Genomic DNA, 12,115 nt, shown 5'->3' with positions numbered 1-12,115 from the left:
AAGTCACACTGAATTCTTTCCTTCATACATAATCACTTTACAGGGTAGAGCTACAGTTGAAGCAAAAAGAGTATTCTGTTTTGTTTTTCTATGAATGAACACTTTTTTTTTTTTTTCATTATTATTGTTGGTGTATGCTTTTTATTTTTGGTTGTGATAGCTCTAGCGTCCTGTACAGCACCTCCTGGATTCTTTGAACTTCTGCAGGCTGCTCTGGGAGAGGCTCTGGGCAGCCGCTCCATGTACAGCTATTTGGCAGCACAGCTGTGTCGAAGCAGCCACTCCTCTTTGCTTTTGCCTTGACAGGGCTGGGCATGGAGAGGAGCATCATGCTGTTCCTGTGCCATCAGTGAGTTCATTTTATGTATGTACAGAATTGGCAGAACCTGTATGTCTGTTGCATTGAATCTCCAGTTCTAAAAGAGACTGGAATGAACATGAAATGTACATGGGACTCCAGTTTATTCATTCTTGTTGGAGCCTTTGTGGCTCTTCTAATTGAAAAGTAGACAGTTTGATGCTACTGAAGGTATTTGTTCTGCAAGCTGCAGTTTGAGATGTGAGTTACTGCTCAGGGATAAGTAAAGGTAAGGTAAAACTACAGGTTTGGAGTTATGAGGAACACAAAAAGAAATCTCACAACACTATAAAGTTTCAAGTCCCAAATTAAAGGTTCTGCAAGCTTGGATAAAAAGGTTAGTGTTGCCGCCTTCTACAAAGGGTCCCTTGTTCAGTAAGTTTCACCAAAGGAAATTTGCAGTTCACTAAGCCAACTGAAACAAATACCTGAGTTAAGAATGGAGCTAGTTCCATAGTGATTTATACAAATCCCAAACTTATATTTGAGCAGTAAAACCTGACAAACTCCTAAAGATGTAAACCAGTGAACTGAATAAAAGATGGATTCTACAGCAAGAGAATGTATATGCATTATGTTAATCAGTTGTGTAAGTGCTCACTTAGTAGAGAGAGTTCACTCACCTTGTGCAGAAACTAAACTGTTGAAACTCTTTAGTTTTTATCTGCTGTATAAGCACATGGAATATGTAGGGCTTAAATATGGAAGAAAGACTGATTGGTCAAGGTTAACAGAGAACATTGGTTCAAAACTCTATAGTGTCTCAAACCCAGTTTTTACATATATTAAAATTTGAAAAAAAAAAGTTGTTTAGTGCTTTCAAAAATATCTAGGTAGCCATTCCTGTACGAAGCTCAAGTAAGCAGAGTTTACTTGTGATGTGCACACAGGGGTGGCGTGAAAATCTTTATCCCTAATTTAAGAGTTGGAGAACCACCACACAACAATTCTGTTACATAGCCATGATTGACAGGTGTCATTTGGAAAGACCAGTTAGGGGCTTGGGGAAAGTAGAGGATCTGTGATCGTAGCAGGGACAACAATTAATTGACTTATCTCAATAGCATGACTTCTGATGCCAAACATAATTCATTAACATTCCCTTGACGGGGTCTTTGGTGCTTTGTCAGTCTTGTCACATCATATTCTTATGTGTGTTCCCTATAGTTAGAAAGTTTCAGAAATCATTACTGTGTCACTTCTCAAAGGAACAGAAAAAGTCATTCAAACCACCCATGGAAGATCTATTTCTGCAGAGAGGTGGTGCAAGTCTGTCCCTGCACACACAAAAAAGTCTGAAATAAATGATACATTTTGGTAACTTTTAACCACTGTTCATCTGCTGATTTCTCTTCTGTGCTGGCCCATTTCCTTTTGGGGCTCAGTGGAAGAAGCTGTGTTGTATGGGGTACTCAGCACTGAGACAGTACTGTTTTTCCTAAGGCTTAAAACAATCCAAGAAGAAGAAAAAATCCATTTTTAATTTCCTGAGCCTGCGTGGGTGATCTACTCCCTAGGGGTATAGGACCATCTTCAGGAAAGCCAACCTGGGTTTTTGAGAGGGAACATGGTTGTAGGTTGCAAATCTGAGGAACATCAAGGGGGAGGTTTGCTGATCTGCATATTGCCAAAGGAACATATTTGTGTCAAAGTTACACATTTTTTCAGAAAGTTGGATTAATCTTCATTATTTTGGGGCATAAGTCCTCAGTTAGAAAGTAGGGATCTCATTTTTTTAGAAAAGGCCTAACATAGGAAACATCAGCTTTATTGTACACACAAAATCTACGGTACATACATGAATTAGTTTATGTATCATCAGTGTACGTTCTAAAAATGACGTGTAGCAAAACTGTTCTTTTTTTAATCTTAGATAGGTGTATTTCAGGCAGTGGGTTTTAATGAGTCAGGATAAGAAAGACAAGCAGAATGGCCTTCTGTCTTGAACTTTTAAGTTTGCTCAGTGTTCTTGAAATACATTGATGACACTAAAATCATATGTTATATTTAGAAGGATCATATGTACCAACTATCCTGTGCTTTTACTGTAACTGGTAATGCAGACATCTTGGTATAAATCTGGTTTGTCAAGTTGAATGTGCTGAAAAAAAAATCTGGAGAAGAATATAGTTTTCTTTGTGTTAATAAACTTTTTTTTTTTTTAAATCAAATTCTTAAGGCATCGGTGTTTCTACTTACACTTTTCTTTCCAGCAAAATCTGTCTTCAAAGCTCCTGTATGTGTTCATTAATAACTGCTGACTTCTGTCTAACCAGTGGAAAGATGTGATACATCATTCTGATCTGCTTAAACAGGCATAATTTATGATGGACAAAGTAGGATATGGTCTGTTATTCTTCTCTAAGCACTTGAACTTTATTAAAAGATAATTTCTTTTTTCTTTTGGCAGTTTACATAAATGGACTTGGGCTATTTAGTTTAGCTTTTAGGAAGGAAGTGGGGCTCTAATGAATTAGTTCACTGTCCACTGTAATGGAACCTTTCTTCAAGAAGAAGAGTAAGCTTTTTGCCAGCCATTCAGGATTCCCCCTTGTTCTGGTGGCAGAACAAGAATAACCCCTTGAGAAAAATGTAAGTGTTTCAGGATGATCAGAATTTACGGCATTAGAAAGCTGCCAAAAAGGCAACTTCTAGATGAGAATATATTTGCCTAAATTCAAAAGTTGGCAAAGCTCATAATTTTTTCTTCATATAGTTTCTATGCTTCCCATGACTTCACAGTCATATGACTGCGGTGATTTCTGCTTGCTATTACCCATGGTGACAGTAATGAGTCTGAAGTATTTATAATTATCAGAAGATACTAAGACAGAGATTTTAAGTATAATTATTGGAGGAGAAAAAAAATTGTAGCTTCATACAGGTGGAATAATGTTCCTGGATGCTGGATTTTTATTTTTCTTAAGGCTCCTTCTCTGCCCACTGACTTGAGAGTTAAGTTGTTAGCAACAGTATTTCATTGGGTTCAAATCTTGATTCGTTAAGTATATTTGTTATTTTAATGTTGTTGTAGTTGTGTTAGGAATACAGCTGCATGATGTATGCTGGCATCACAAAAGTAGTCCAAGTCTGATTAAACCAGTAACTGCTCTTTCCAAAATAAATTCTATTCCTTTCTCGGTATTCGAGGGAATTAGGCTAAGTGAATTCCACTTGTTCTATTGTACTTAAGAGTACAATTTGTTTCCATTTCATCTCTGCAGGATAACAGGGGTTAGTACTATGCTGAGGACAACTTGCTTATCTCAGATTGGAGACTCTTGTTGGAAAGCTGAACCGAAATCACATCTTCATGTACAAACAGGACTCCCAGGAAATAAGACAATTTGAGACAACGTATACTCTGGCAGAAATGATGCAAAATTATCTAAATAAAACTAATGACATCAGCAAATATGCTCTTCCAATCCAAGCAAAACTGTTGGATTGCATTTTGCTGTCAAAAATGTTGTGCCATCACTTCAGAACATTAAATAAACCACTACCTGTTTAAAATCTAGAATTCGTGTGTTTGAAGGCTGTCCCTTACAGAGCATTTAAACTGCACCTGCAGACCATACACATATGGGAATACTCACTTGCAGAAGCACAAGCAAGAGCTTGCATTCAAGCAGTATATGTGCACCAGTAGTTATAGTTAGTATGCGAGACTGTATATTTTGTAGGCTGTGGTCATGTTTTGTGTAATCTTTGCCCCCAAATTATAAAAACTGACCAGGCTCATATAAACCTAAAATGAAGGTTCGCCAGTGTCTGTTCATAGACAGGTATGGTTGGGGGTTGGTATATATATTTTTTTTTAATGTTTGCAAACAATGCATGTATCTCCTATTTGAGGAACTAATTTCTCAGTATTCTCATAGGAGATCCTTGTGTACATCCATTTTTGATCTATATATTCAGAAAAGCACTGTAGTTTAACTCACTTTTGAAGGACTTGTAATTCAGCTGTTAATCATCAAATGGGATCTTAAGAGGTTTTTGTGCTGTTATCACACTTTCTGCATTCAAAGAGCATAAAAGTAACAGAAATAATTGAGATAAAAATCCCAAAAAGTTTTTACCACATTCCATTTGTCTCAGGGCCAATCACCATGTTTGAAAATTGAACACCCTATTGAAAAGAAAATTACTGAAATAACAAATACTAAATGCTTTGTATTCCAGAAGGCAGTAACATTTTTCAAATAGCCCTGCTGAATAAATGCTCCTCCCAAACCTGTGCACTGCATACCACAAGTCCTTGAAGAGCAGTGGTTATCCTCTCTCATACCAGTCTTAGCTTTTATTTAATATTCTTGAGGTTTTCTTATTGTGAATGTAAACTGTGTAATATATATTCATTGTTTTGTTTTAACCCTGACATGTCTTCCTAAGATACATATGCACACAATTTTTGGTTTGGGATGGGGCTTCTGGTTTGTTTCAGGAAAATCTTTGGTAGTTTCACAATTTGTTACCATTTTGTGTTCAGAATTTAATAACTGGTTCCATTCGGTTTTCATCCGTGAGAATTACAGTCTGAAATACAGAGTAGGTTTGTTCCAAATCACAGTATATGCAGATAAAAGTAAGTGAATTGAGCTATTTGCATTGCTGTGGGCTAAGAACCTGTGGACTGGGTGGTCTATGGTGATGTTCCCTGGGAAGAAGTAAGTTTGAGCTGTTGCCCAGATCTGGTGCCCGTCCTCTGCATTGCTTCTGGATTTCTGAAGCAAAGCACAGCGTCAGAAACAGAAAGCAAGAATTTGGTGAAGACTAGATGTGTAATAGAAAGGTAGATAAGGGAGGTGGTTGGAGGTGGAGGGCCTGGTTTGAGGAGGTGAAGCTATAGAAATGGTGGGAAATACAGTTTGGACTTATCTTTGCAGGCAAAAAGTACGCATTCGTGTCTATCTTTGTATTCATCATGACCTCAAATTTAGGTAAAGTGTATACCAGAATAGTATATAGTTTATACAGGAATATACTGTCCATTCTAAGTTGTTGATGTGCTACTTGCTGGTAGTGCTTACTAGTACACAAGAAATAAAATTAGTGATGAAATATGGCAGTAGCTGTTCCAGGCTTTGCTGGAGCAACATGACTGTATCCAAGCTGGCCAGCTCCGAAGGAGATTCTAGCAGACGGAAATGACTGGAGTCTAATGATTGCGATGCCCATTTTTCCTCCTAGGAAACAAGGGAATTAACACAGCATTGCGCACCCTGAAGTTCCCTTTAAATCAAGGGATTTAATAAAAAAAGATTTAAGCTCTCTGGTTCCATATGCTTTGCATTTTGATTGGTGCAGAGCTGTGAAAATAGGACCATCAAACCTGAACCATAAAAGCTAATGAATGTGGGAAATGAGTATCTTCTAATGATATAATCAGAGTAAATTGACCAGTATGTTTTTATTTGGAAGAGATGGAATAGGTTGGTTGCAGAAACCAAATAGTCTTTGACTCACTGTTTGCAGGCATGGATTGCATCAACAAAATTTAACCATCTCCCATAAAAGCAGGAAGTTTCATAGAAAGGAGAGGCTGCAGCAAAAATTGGCCAGGGAACAGAAATTGTGTGTTGTGAAGAATTTCAAGGTTACATCGCTTGTTTTCATTCTGTTTTGCAGCTTGGGAACAAAGTCAGTCTGGACTAGCCAATAGCTCTGCCTTCCACAGTCAAGGTCATGTTTGAGGCTGAGATTTGAATGTTGTGTTTGTGAGTCCTAACTACTATACCAGTATCTATTTTGGGTAGTACCTTTTCCAAAATGCTGCTTTATGCATCTTTCTGACAAATCTTTCTAAATCCTCTAAATTGATATATTTACATGAAAATCTTGACTGGTGTGCAATACTCATTGAGTGATGGAACTTTTCAGAGAGATGAGGCTAGGCTCTGAGACGTGTCAGGAATACCTCCTTGAGGCCTCAGATCTAGATCATTCCCTGATTATGGAAGTGTCCATACACTGCTTGGGAACTCCATCTCCATGTGCCATTACACAGCAGACTTCTGATATATTTGCTGTCCTCCAGCATCAGCTACAAGTGTTCTTCTCTGCCAGAGCTTTCTTAATGCCATGTTGACAGAGGTGTCCCCCTTTTCCTCGTCCCCAGATGCCTTTGCCTTGTTCAGCTGATATCCACCATTGTTTCTCTCGAGTAGCATCACTCATAGCTTACACAATGTGCAAAAAAAGGAAGATCTTGGTTATTTTGCTGCTTAGTTTGCAAAGGCATTAACTTTCACACAATGAGGCAGACTGCTGCATTACTTTGCATTTTGATGGCTTTTGAAATCGTTTGTGTAGCTCTCAGTACTGCGTCTTGCCTTCATAGGGTACTGTGTTCATATGGTAATGCAGATTCATTGGGGAACCCCAAAATTCTCAGGGGGTTGTTGGCAGAGTTAGGAATGAGAGGCCATATCAGTCATCAGGACTTCTTCACTAGTGATTCTTTTCACTGCATTTATTCAGATGTGCATGTGTACTTCTTACTTATGTCTCATTTATATCTCTTCTCTGTAACCATGTTATGATTTATCTCTTCCAGTAAATATGCCATTTTTCATTTCGGGAACACAAACGCTTTTCTTTCTTTTTTGAATGACTAGTAGAAAAAGGTGGCCTAGGGTGGTTTTTTGTTTGTTTTTGTCATTTGTTTGTTTGTTTTAATGGACAGATGCTTTTACTCACTTTTCATATTTACAGAAGTATTTTTCCTTTTCTCACTTTCCAGGTTTACAGAAGTATTTTTCCAGGTCTCAGGATTTAATAATGTCAGTCATGTTTTTCACCTTTCTTTTACACATCTTCTTTTTCTTAGCAAACACATATGTCTCTTACATGTTGAGTTTAGGTTTCTGTTACTTATCTTGCTGCTAAATATTTTCAAATCAGTGTACCTCTTAGCCCCTGTCTAAATAGTGGAACTAAAGTGAACGACCATTAATAGAGAAGTGAAACCAATTAACAAATCCAGTAGGTAACAGAAAAAAAAGGGAGAGGGAAGAAAAGTTGTCTGGTATTTCAGTTTAAGTAATCCTAGGAATTCATTACAAAGCATAACAGAGGTACAGTATCCAAGTTGAAATCTCTTTTCCTGGGCAGGGGTGAGTACCTCTTAAATCTGATTTTGAGGTGTACCTTGTAACCCTCTTGGAAAAACTGGTGGTGACGAAGTGTGTTTTTCAAACATGGCATTGTGCACAAAGGGTAGAAAGAATTATTGCTTGTTTGGAAAAAAGATGCAAAAAACCCAAATGCCAGGATTAGGTTTTAGGATTGGCGATTAAAGCACAGGCACTCATTTTTAACTTGTAATTCTAGCAAGTAAGTGTCAGACACCATAATAATGGAAAAAATCCCCCCTCTGTAGCATTTTTACAATGCTTTTCATTGTATCTGCACATTCAGACGAAGTGAATTGGGAAGCTGTGTGTTGGCTGGGACAGTTACTGCCTGTCCCCTCTGCAGGAATCATGTTGCTTAGCTCCTGGGGACAGAGAAGTGAAGATAACTGCAGCATACTTCATAAAAGCTGCAGCTTTCCTCCTAAGTGATGCTATGGCACACAGGTGTAGTAAAGGCCACATTATTTGTGGCGGATGCTCCTCTAGAACAAGAGTGGATGTAGAATTTCAGGAAAAATCTCTGCAAAGGCTAGATAATTTTGGATCTTCTTGCCTTAACTAGCGTTTAACAGTGTGAGGACCATGATCAGGGAGTATAAGCTGCTGGTTATATTTTTTTTTCTCTTTTAAGAAAGCAAATGGTACACACTCCAAAACCAGCACAAACGTGTACCAACAGTGCAGTTGATATAAATCAAAATTCTTGGCTGTCTGTTTGAAAACATGTTTAACATCCCCTCTCAAACACCAGTTTCCGTTGTTGTTATTCCATCTCTGAGATAAATACCCTGATCATTATAAAGTTATTTTCATAATAGGGAGGCAGGATATGATTATAACATATATTATATTTGTCTTGCCTTCATCCCTCTTGTTGCTGAGGGTTTAGGCTTGACATACCTGCAATCACTGTAAATAGCTGCAGTTGTTGGAGCGGGTTTTATTTTGTGGAGGAGGCTGGAAAAGTGCATTTTAACCTGCTGCACTCACTTTTTATTATATGCATATGCCTATGCAGTTCCCAGCACAAAATTTGGCCCTTGTTGAAAATACCTTTTGGCATACATCAGTTATAACGAAGCCAGTAGAAACTTGCCCTTAGCTTTGGCTGAACAGTAACTCAGTCTTGTCTGGACTCTGTTTTTGGTAAAGTGGCAGGAAAAATCTCAGTTCTTTTTCAGCCAACTAATTTAAAAAATGTCTCTTGCTTTAGCATATGATTTTTAAAAGAAACTGAGAAGTTTATACAAAATCAGTTATGGTTTTAGAGTAGGCTTATAACTAAATAATAAATATTCGGTGGATGAAAGTATGTCCATAAATGTTACTGCTCTCAGGGACTATGTACTTGGGAACCACAGTAGTGATGTAGCCAGAATGTGTCTTGGGCATTAATAAACGTTTTTCAAGTTTCTCTTTAGTCCAAAAAAAATTCAGCTTTTCGAGCCAATGGTACCAAGGTTGTCAATTGCCAATCTGTGACTTCATGTTGTGAAAATGGGGCTCTTGAGACTGGAGAGTTATCAGCACAGAGATTTGCATCCAGCAATACTGTGTATTTCATTTGTTAAAGCATTTTTCATCTGCCATGATCACATTGAAAACCAAAACTGGATTTTAAAATCTTTTCTTCTGCTGTAGCAGTTTAGAAAGACACACTCCTACATGCTCACCCACCACCTCATTTTTTACCACATAGGCTGTATTAATAAACTGGATCAAGATTCAATAGGTTCAGTACCTAAACTAGCCATACAGAAAAAAAAAAGGGGAGGGGCAATTATTTTTTCGTCAGTTTTCTGGTGCATCTGGAAATACGGTGCAGTTGTTCCAGTCATAGACACATACTGGTTTTTTTTAGCAAGTGCATGTTATAGTAAGACATTAATGTTTTCTTACATGGTCAGTGGCATTTAATTTTGGGAAATGTGTGTTATGCAGATAGAATTATACATTTTGAAAAAGGACTCTCAGAAATTACTGCAGGAAATCAATTAGGCCAAACTCATTATTTGATTTACTTTAGTTTACTGATTATGATGACCAGGAATTAATTTGACTTATTCTTTATCTGTATATCTAGATACACAGCTCTCTCATTTCTTTCTGTCAACTATTCTTACCAGAACAGCTCTGTTTCTTATGGTGGATGTTACTTGGTTGTTAACTTCAAAGTTCAAGTAATCTCTGTCATGTTTTGTCCCATGGTCTTTACCCACTGTTGATGCTGCACATCAGCAATCCTTCTCTTTCCCTATCCTTTGACACTTTTACTGAATCCATCACTTTACTCTCTTTTTCTTGTAATGCCTTTCATCTCTGTTGTCTTTGGTATCCAGCTGAAGATGGGAGTGGTGTTTCTGTGCCAAGAACAATTACCTTCCTTTTATTTTTACTCCTTCAAAAACTTTTCATCTTATGTCTTTGCATTTTACCAATGCTGTCTAGAAGAAGATCTGTGGCAAGCTCCACAGCCCTGTGTATGTTGGTACCTACCTGGAATCCTCACCTTCATTCTCCTCTGCAGCGTTTTGTGGTAACTTTTTCTATGGCCTCTGGGTCTGCTCTTTCAGACTACACAACATAAAGTGCTGTTGCCATCTTCTTATAAATGCAAAGAAATTTTATTGTGTCAGTGCTGAATGATCTTGCTCTCATTGCACATCCAAGTCAAACTTGCTGTGTTTATTTCTATAAAAAACAAACAAAAACCTTCTGGATTTTATCTTATTTTCTCTCTCTTTAGTGACTCCTGCTTTATTTATCCCACCCCACCTCTCCCACCACTTAATCAGTTTTCCCTTTGTTCTGAGCTGCTTTTCAGTTTATTGTTTCTATCATTTCTGTAAAAATTTATCAATCTTTTCTCACATTGCCTGCATGGCAAAAATTATCAACAGCTGTTTATATGAAATAGAAATACAGGTCTGACCTTTGAAATTAATGAAATTGCCACTAACCTGTATGTTATCAGTATAATGCTGCAATTGTGCTGTACTAGGCTTTTCTGTCTTAATACTCATAATGGTATATGTGTTCTTGATAGTAATAACTTGTAAGCTGTGATTAGTTCCTCAGATCATCAGTTATTCAGAGTGACCTGTTGAGGACTAGCTGTTTGTGTGATATGGGATCTCATCTTTGAATCCATAGTTGAAATCAGTTAAATAAAGACAAAAATATATTTTAGCATGTGTTTTCCTAATGCAGCTTTCCACTGTGAGAAGTTGCTCTCATTACTCTAAAAAGAGGGACGGTTTGCATTATTGCAGGTTGGACAGAAATAATCTGAGAGACAGTGCATGTAGCCAAAATCTTTGGATGAAAAACAAACCTTTCTTCAGACATTTTTGGTATAATGGTATGCACATTCTCATGATGGACCACTTAGAAAATTTAGCCTTTCCAGTATGCAGTAATTAATTTTTATTTTGTTTCCAGTATACTTTAAAATAATAAAATATGCCATTCTCAATATGCAACTAAACAGTGTTGTTAAACAGCATTGCTACTGTGCTATGCACTGAAGAGTTGTATCATGTGCCTTCCTCATAGCTCCTGACAGGTGAATTCTGTTTTGCATAGAGGCACAACTGGTCTGCAAGAGACTTGTGCTGAATGTGCTGAAGGGGTACGCTGATGATGGTGTTCAAGTTGAGCTGACCGAGTCTTTTGAAAAGGCTATGTCTTCTCAACTCCGACTGCCAAAGTTTCACAGCAAAGACTAGTAACTTAAACAATGACCTATAAAACAAATACGTGAAAAGGATATAAAGGACTCTGCTGACAGACCTCTTAGGAGGCACAGTTTTTGCAGTTTTTGTTAGTACAGAATGGTGTTTCTTCGATGTGTGATACACATAGTATTGGAGACATTTGAATTCATTTCTGAAGAAAAACCTGCCTCTTCTGGGAAACTGTTCATTCCAGAAAATGCAGAGGGAGAGTATTTATAGAAGGTGAGAAAATATTTTTGGTTCCATGCAGAGTGAATAATGAATAACTCAAGTGTAAATGACTGAAAAGGAAAATGTCTATTAAGAGATAAGCTACCTGGTTGTTTTTTTCTGTTACGCAGTAAGTCAGCAAGGTACATGCCAAAGATAAACTTTCACTTCAAAATTATTTTAAGTCAGGATATTAAAAATTTGGCCTTGAGAATGGAGTTTTTTCAATCTGTACATACAGTTCTAGACTGTCAATACAAAAAAATGCTGCAAGTATTCCCTCACCAGGCTGCCTTTGTTCTGTTTTACTTCTGTTTGGATACGTTGTCATCATTCTTAATCTGGCGAAGTAATTTTGGAAATCTTGGTTTAAAATTAGGTATTTTACAATTCCCACATATCATCATAAATCATGAATGTTTGGTTTTGTATTTCATTGCAGCGGAAAACAGATGTGCCACTTCAAATGCAGTAACATGCACAAAGTGTCTTGCTTTGGGTCCAGAGTGTGGATGGTGTGCTCAAGAGGTATGGCATTTTGCATATTTGTGTTTTACTTTGTATTTTAGCTTCTTCTGATCTTTGTAAAGATAAAAGACTTTTAAACTGTGAAAATTATAGTGAGAAATAGCAATAAAGTCTTATAATAGCCCCTGGAGACAGAACCT

At 37.4% G+C, this 12,115-nt stretch overlaps 1 protein-coding gene across 1 annotated transcript in view; it reads left to right on the top strand.

The window, feature by feature from the left end:
* Positions 1-12,115, top strand: part of ITGB8 (integrin subunit beta 8) — a gene marked incomplete at its 5' end in the record, with an annotated part of 40,583 nt that overhangs the window by 1,659 nt on the left and 26,809 nt on the right. Inside the window, one exon of the mRNA XM_080339844.1 lies at positions 11,890-11,975. Coding sequence (XP_080195970.1) covers positions 11,890-11,975 — 86 coding nt within the window. The remainder of the gene's footprint in view (positions 1-11,889; positions 11,976-12,115) is intronic.

This window comes from Nesoenas mayeri (genome assembly GCF_963082525.1).
Source record: "Nesoenas mayeri genome assembly, chromosome: 2".
NCBI lineage: Eukaryota > Metazoa > Chordata > Aves > Columbiformes > Columbidae > Nesoenas > Nesoenas mayeri.
The sequence above is the reverse complement of the archived record's forward strand: the minus strand, read 5'-3'. Positions and strand labels throughout refer to the sequence as shown.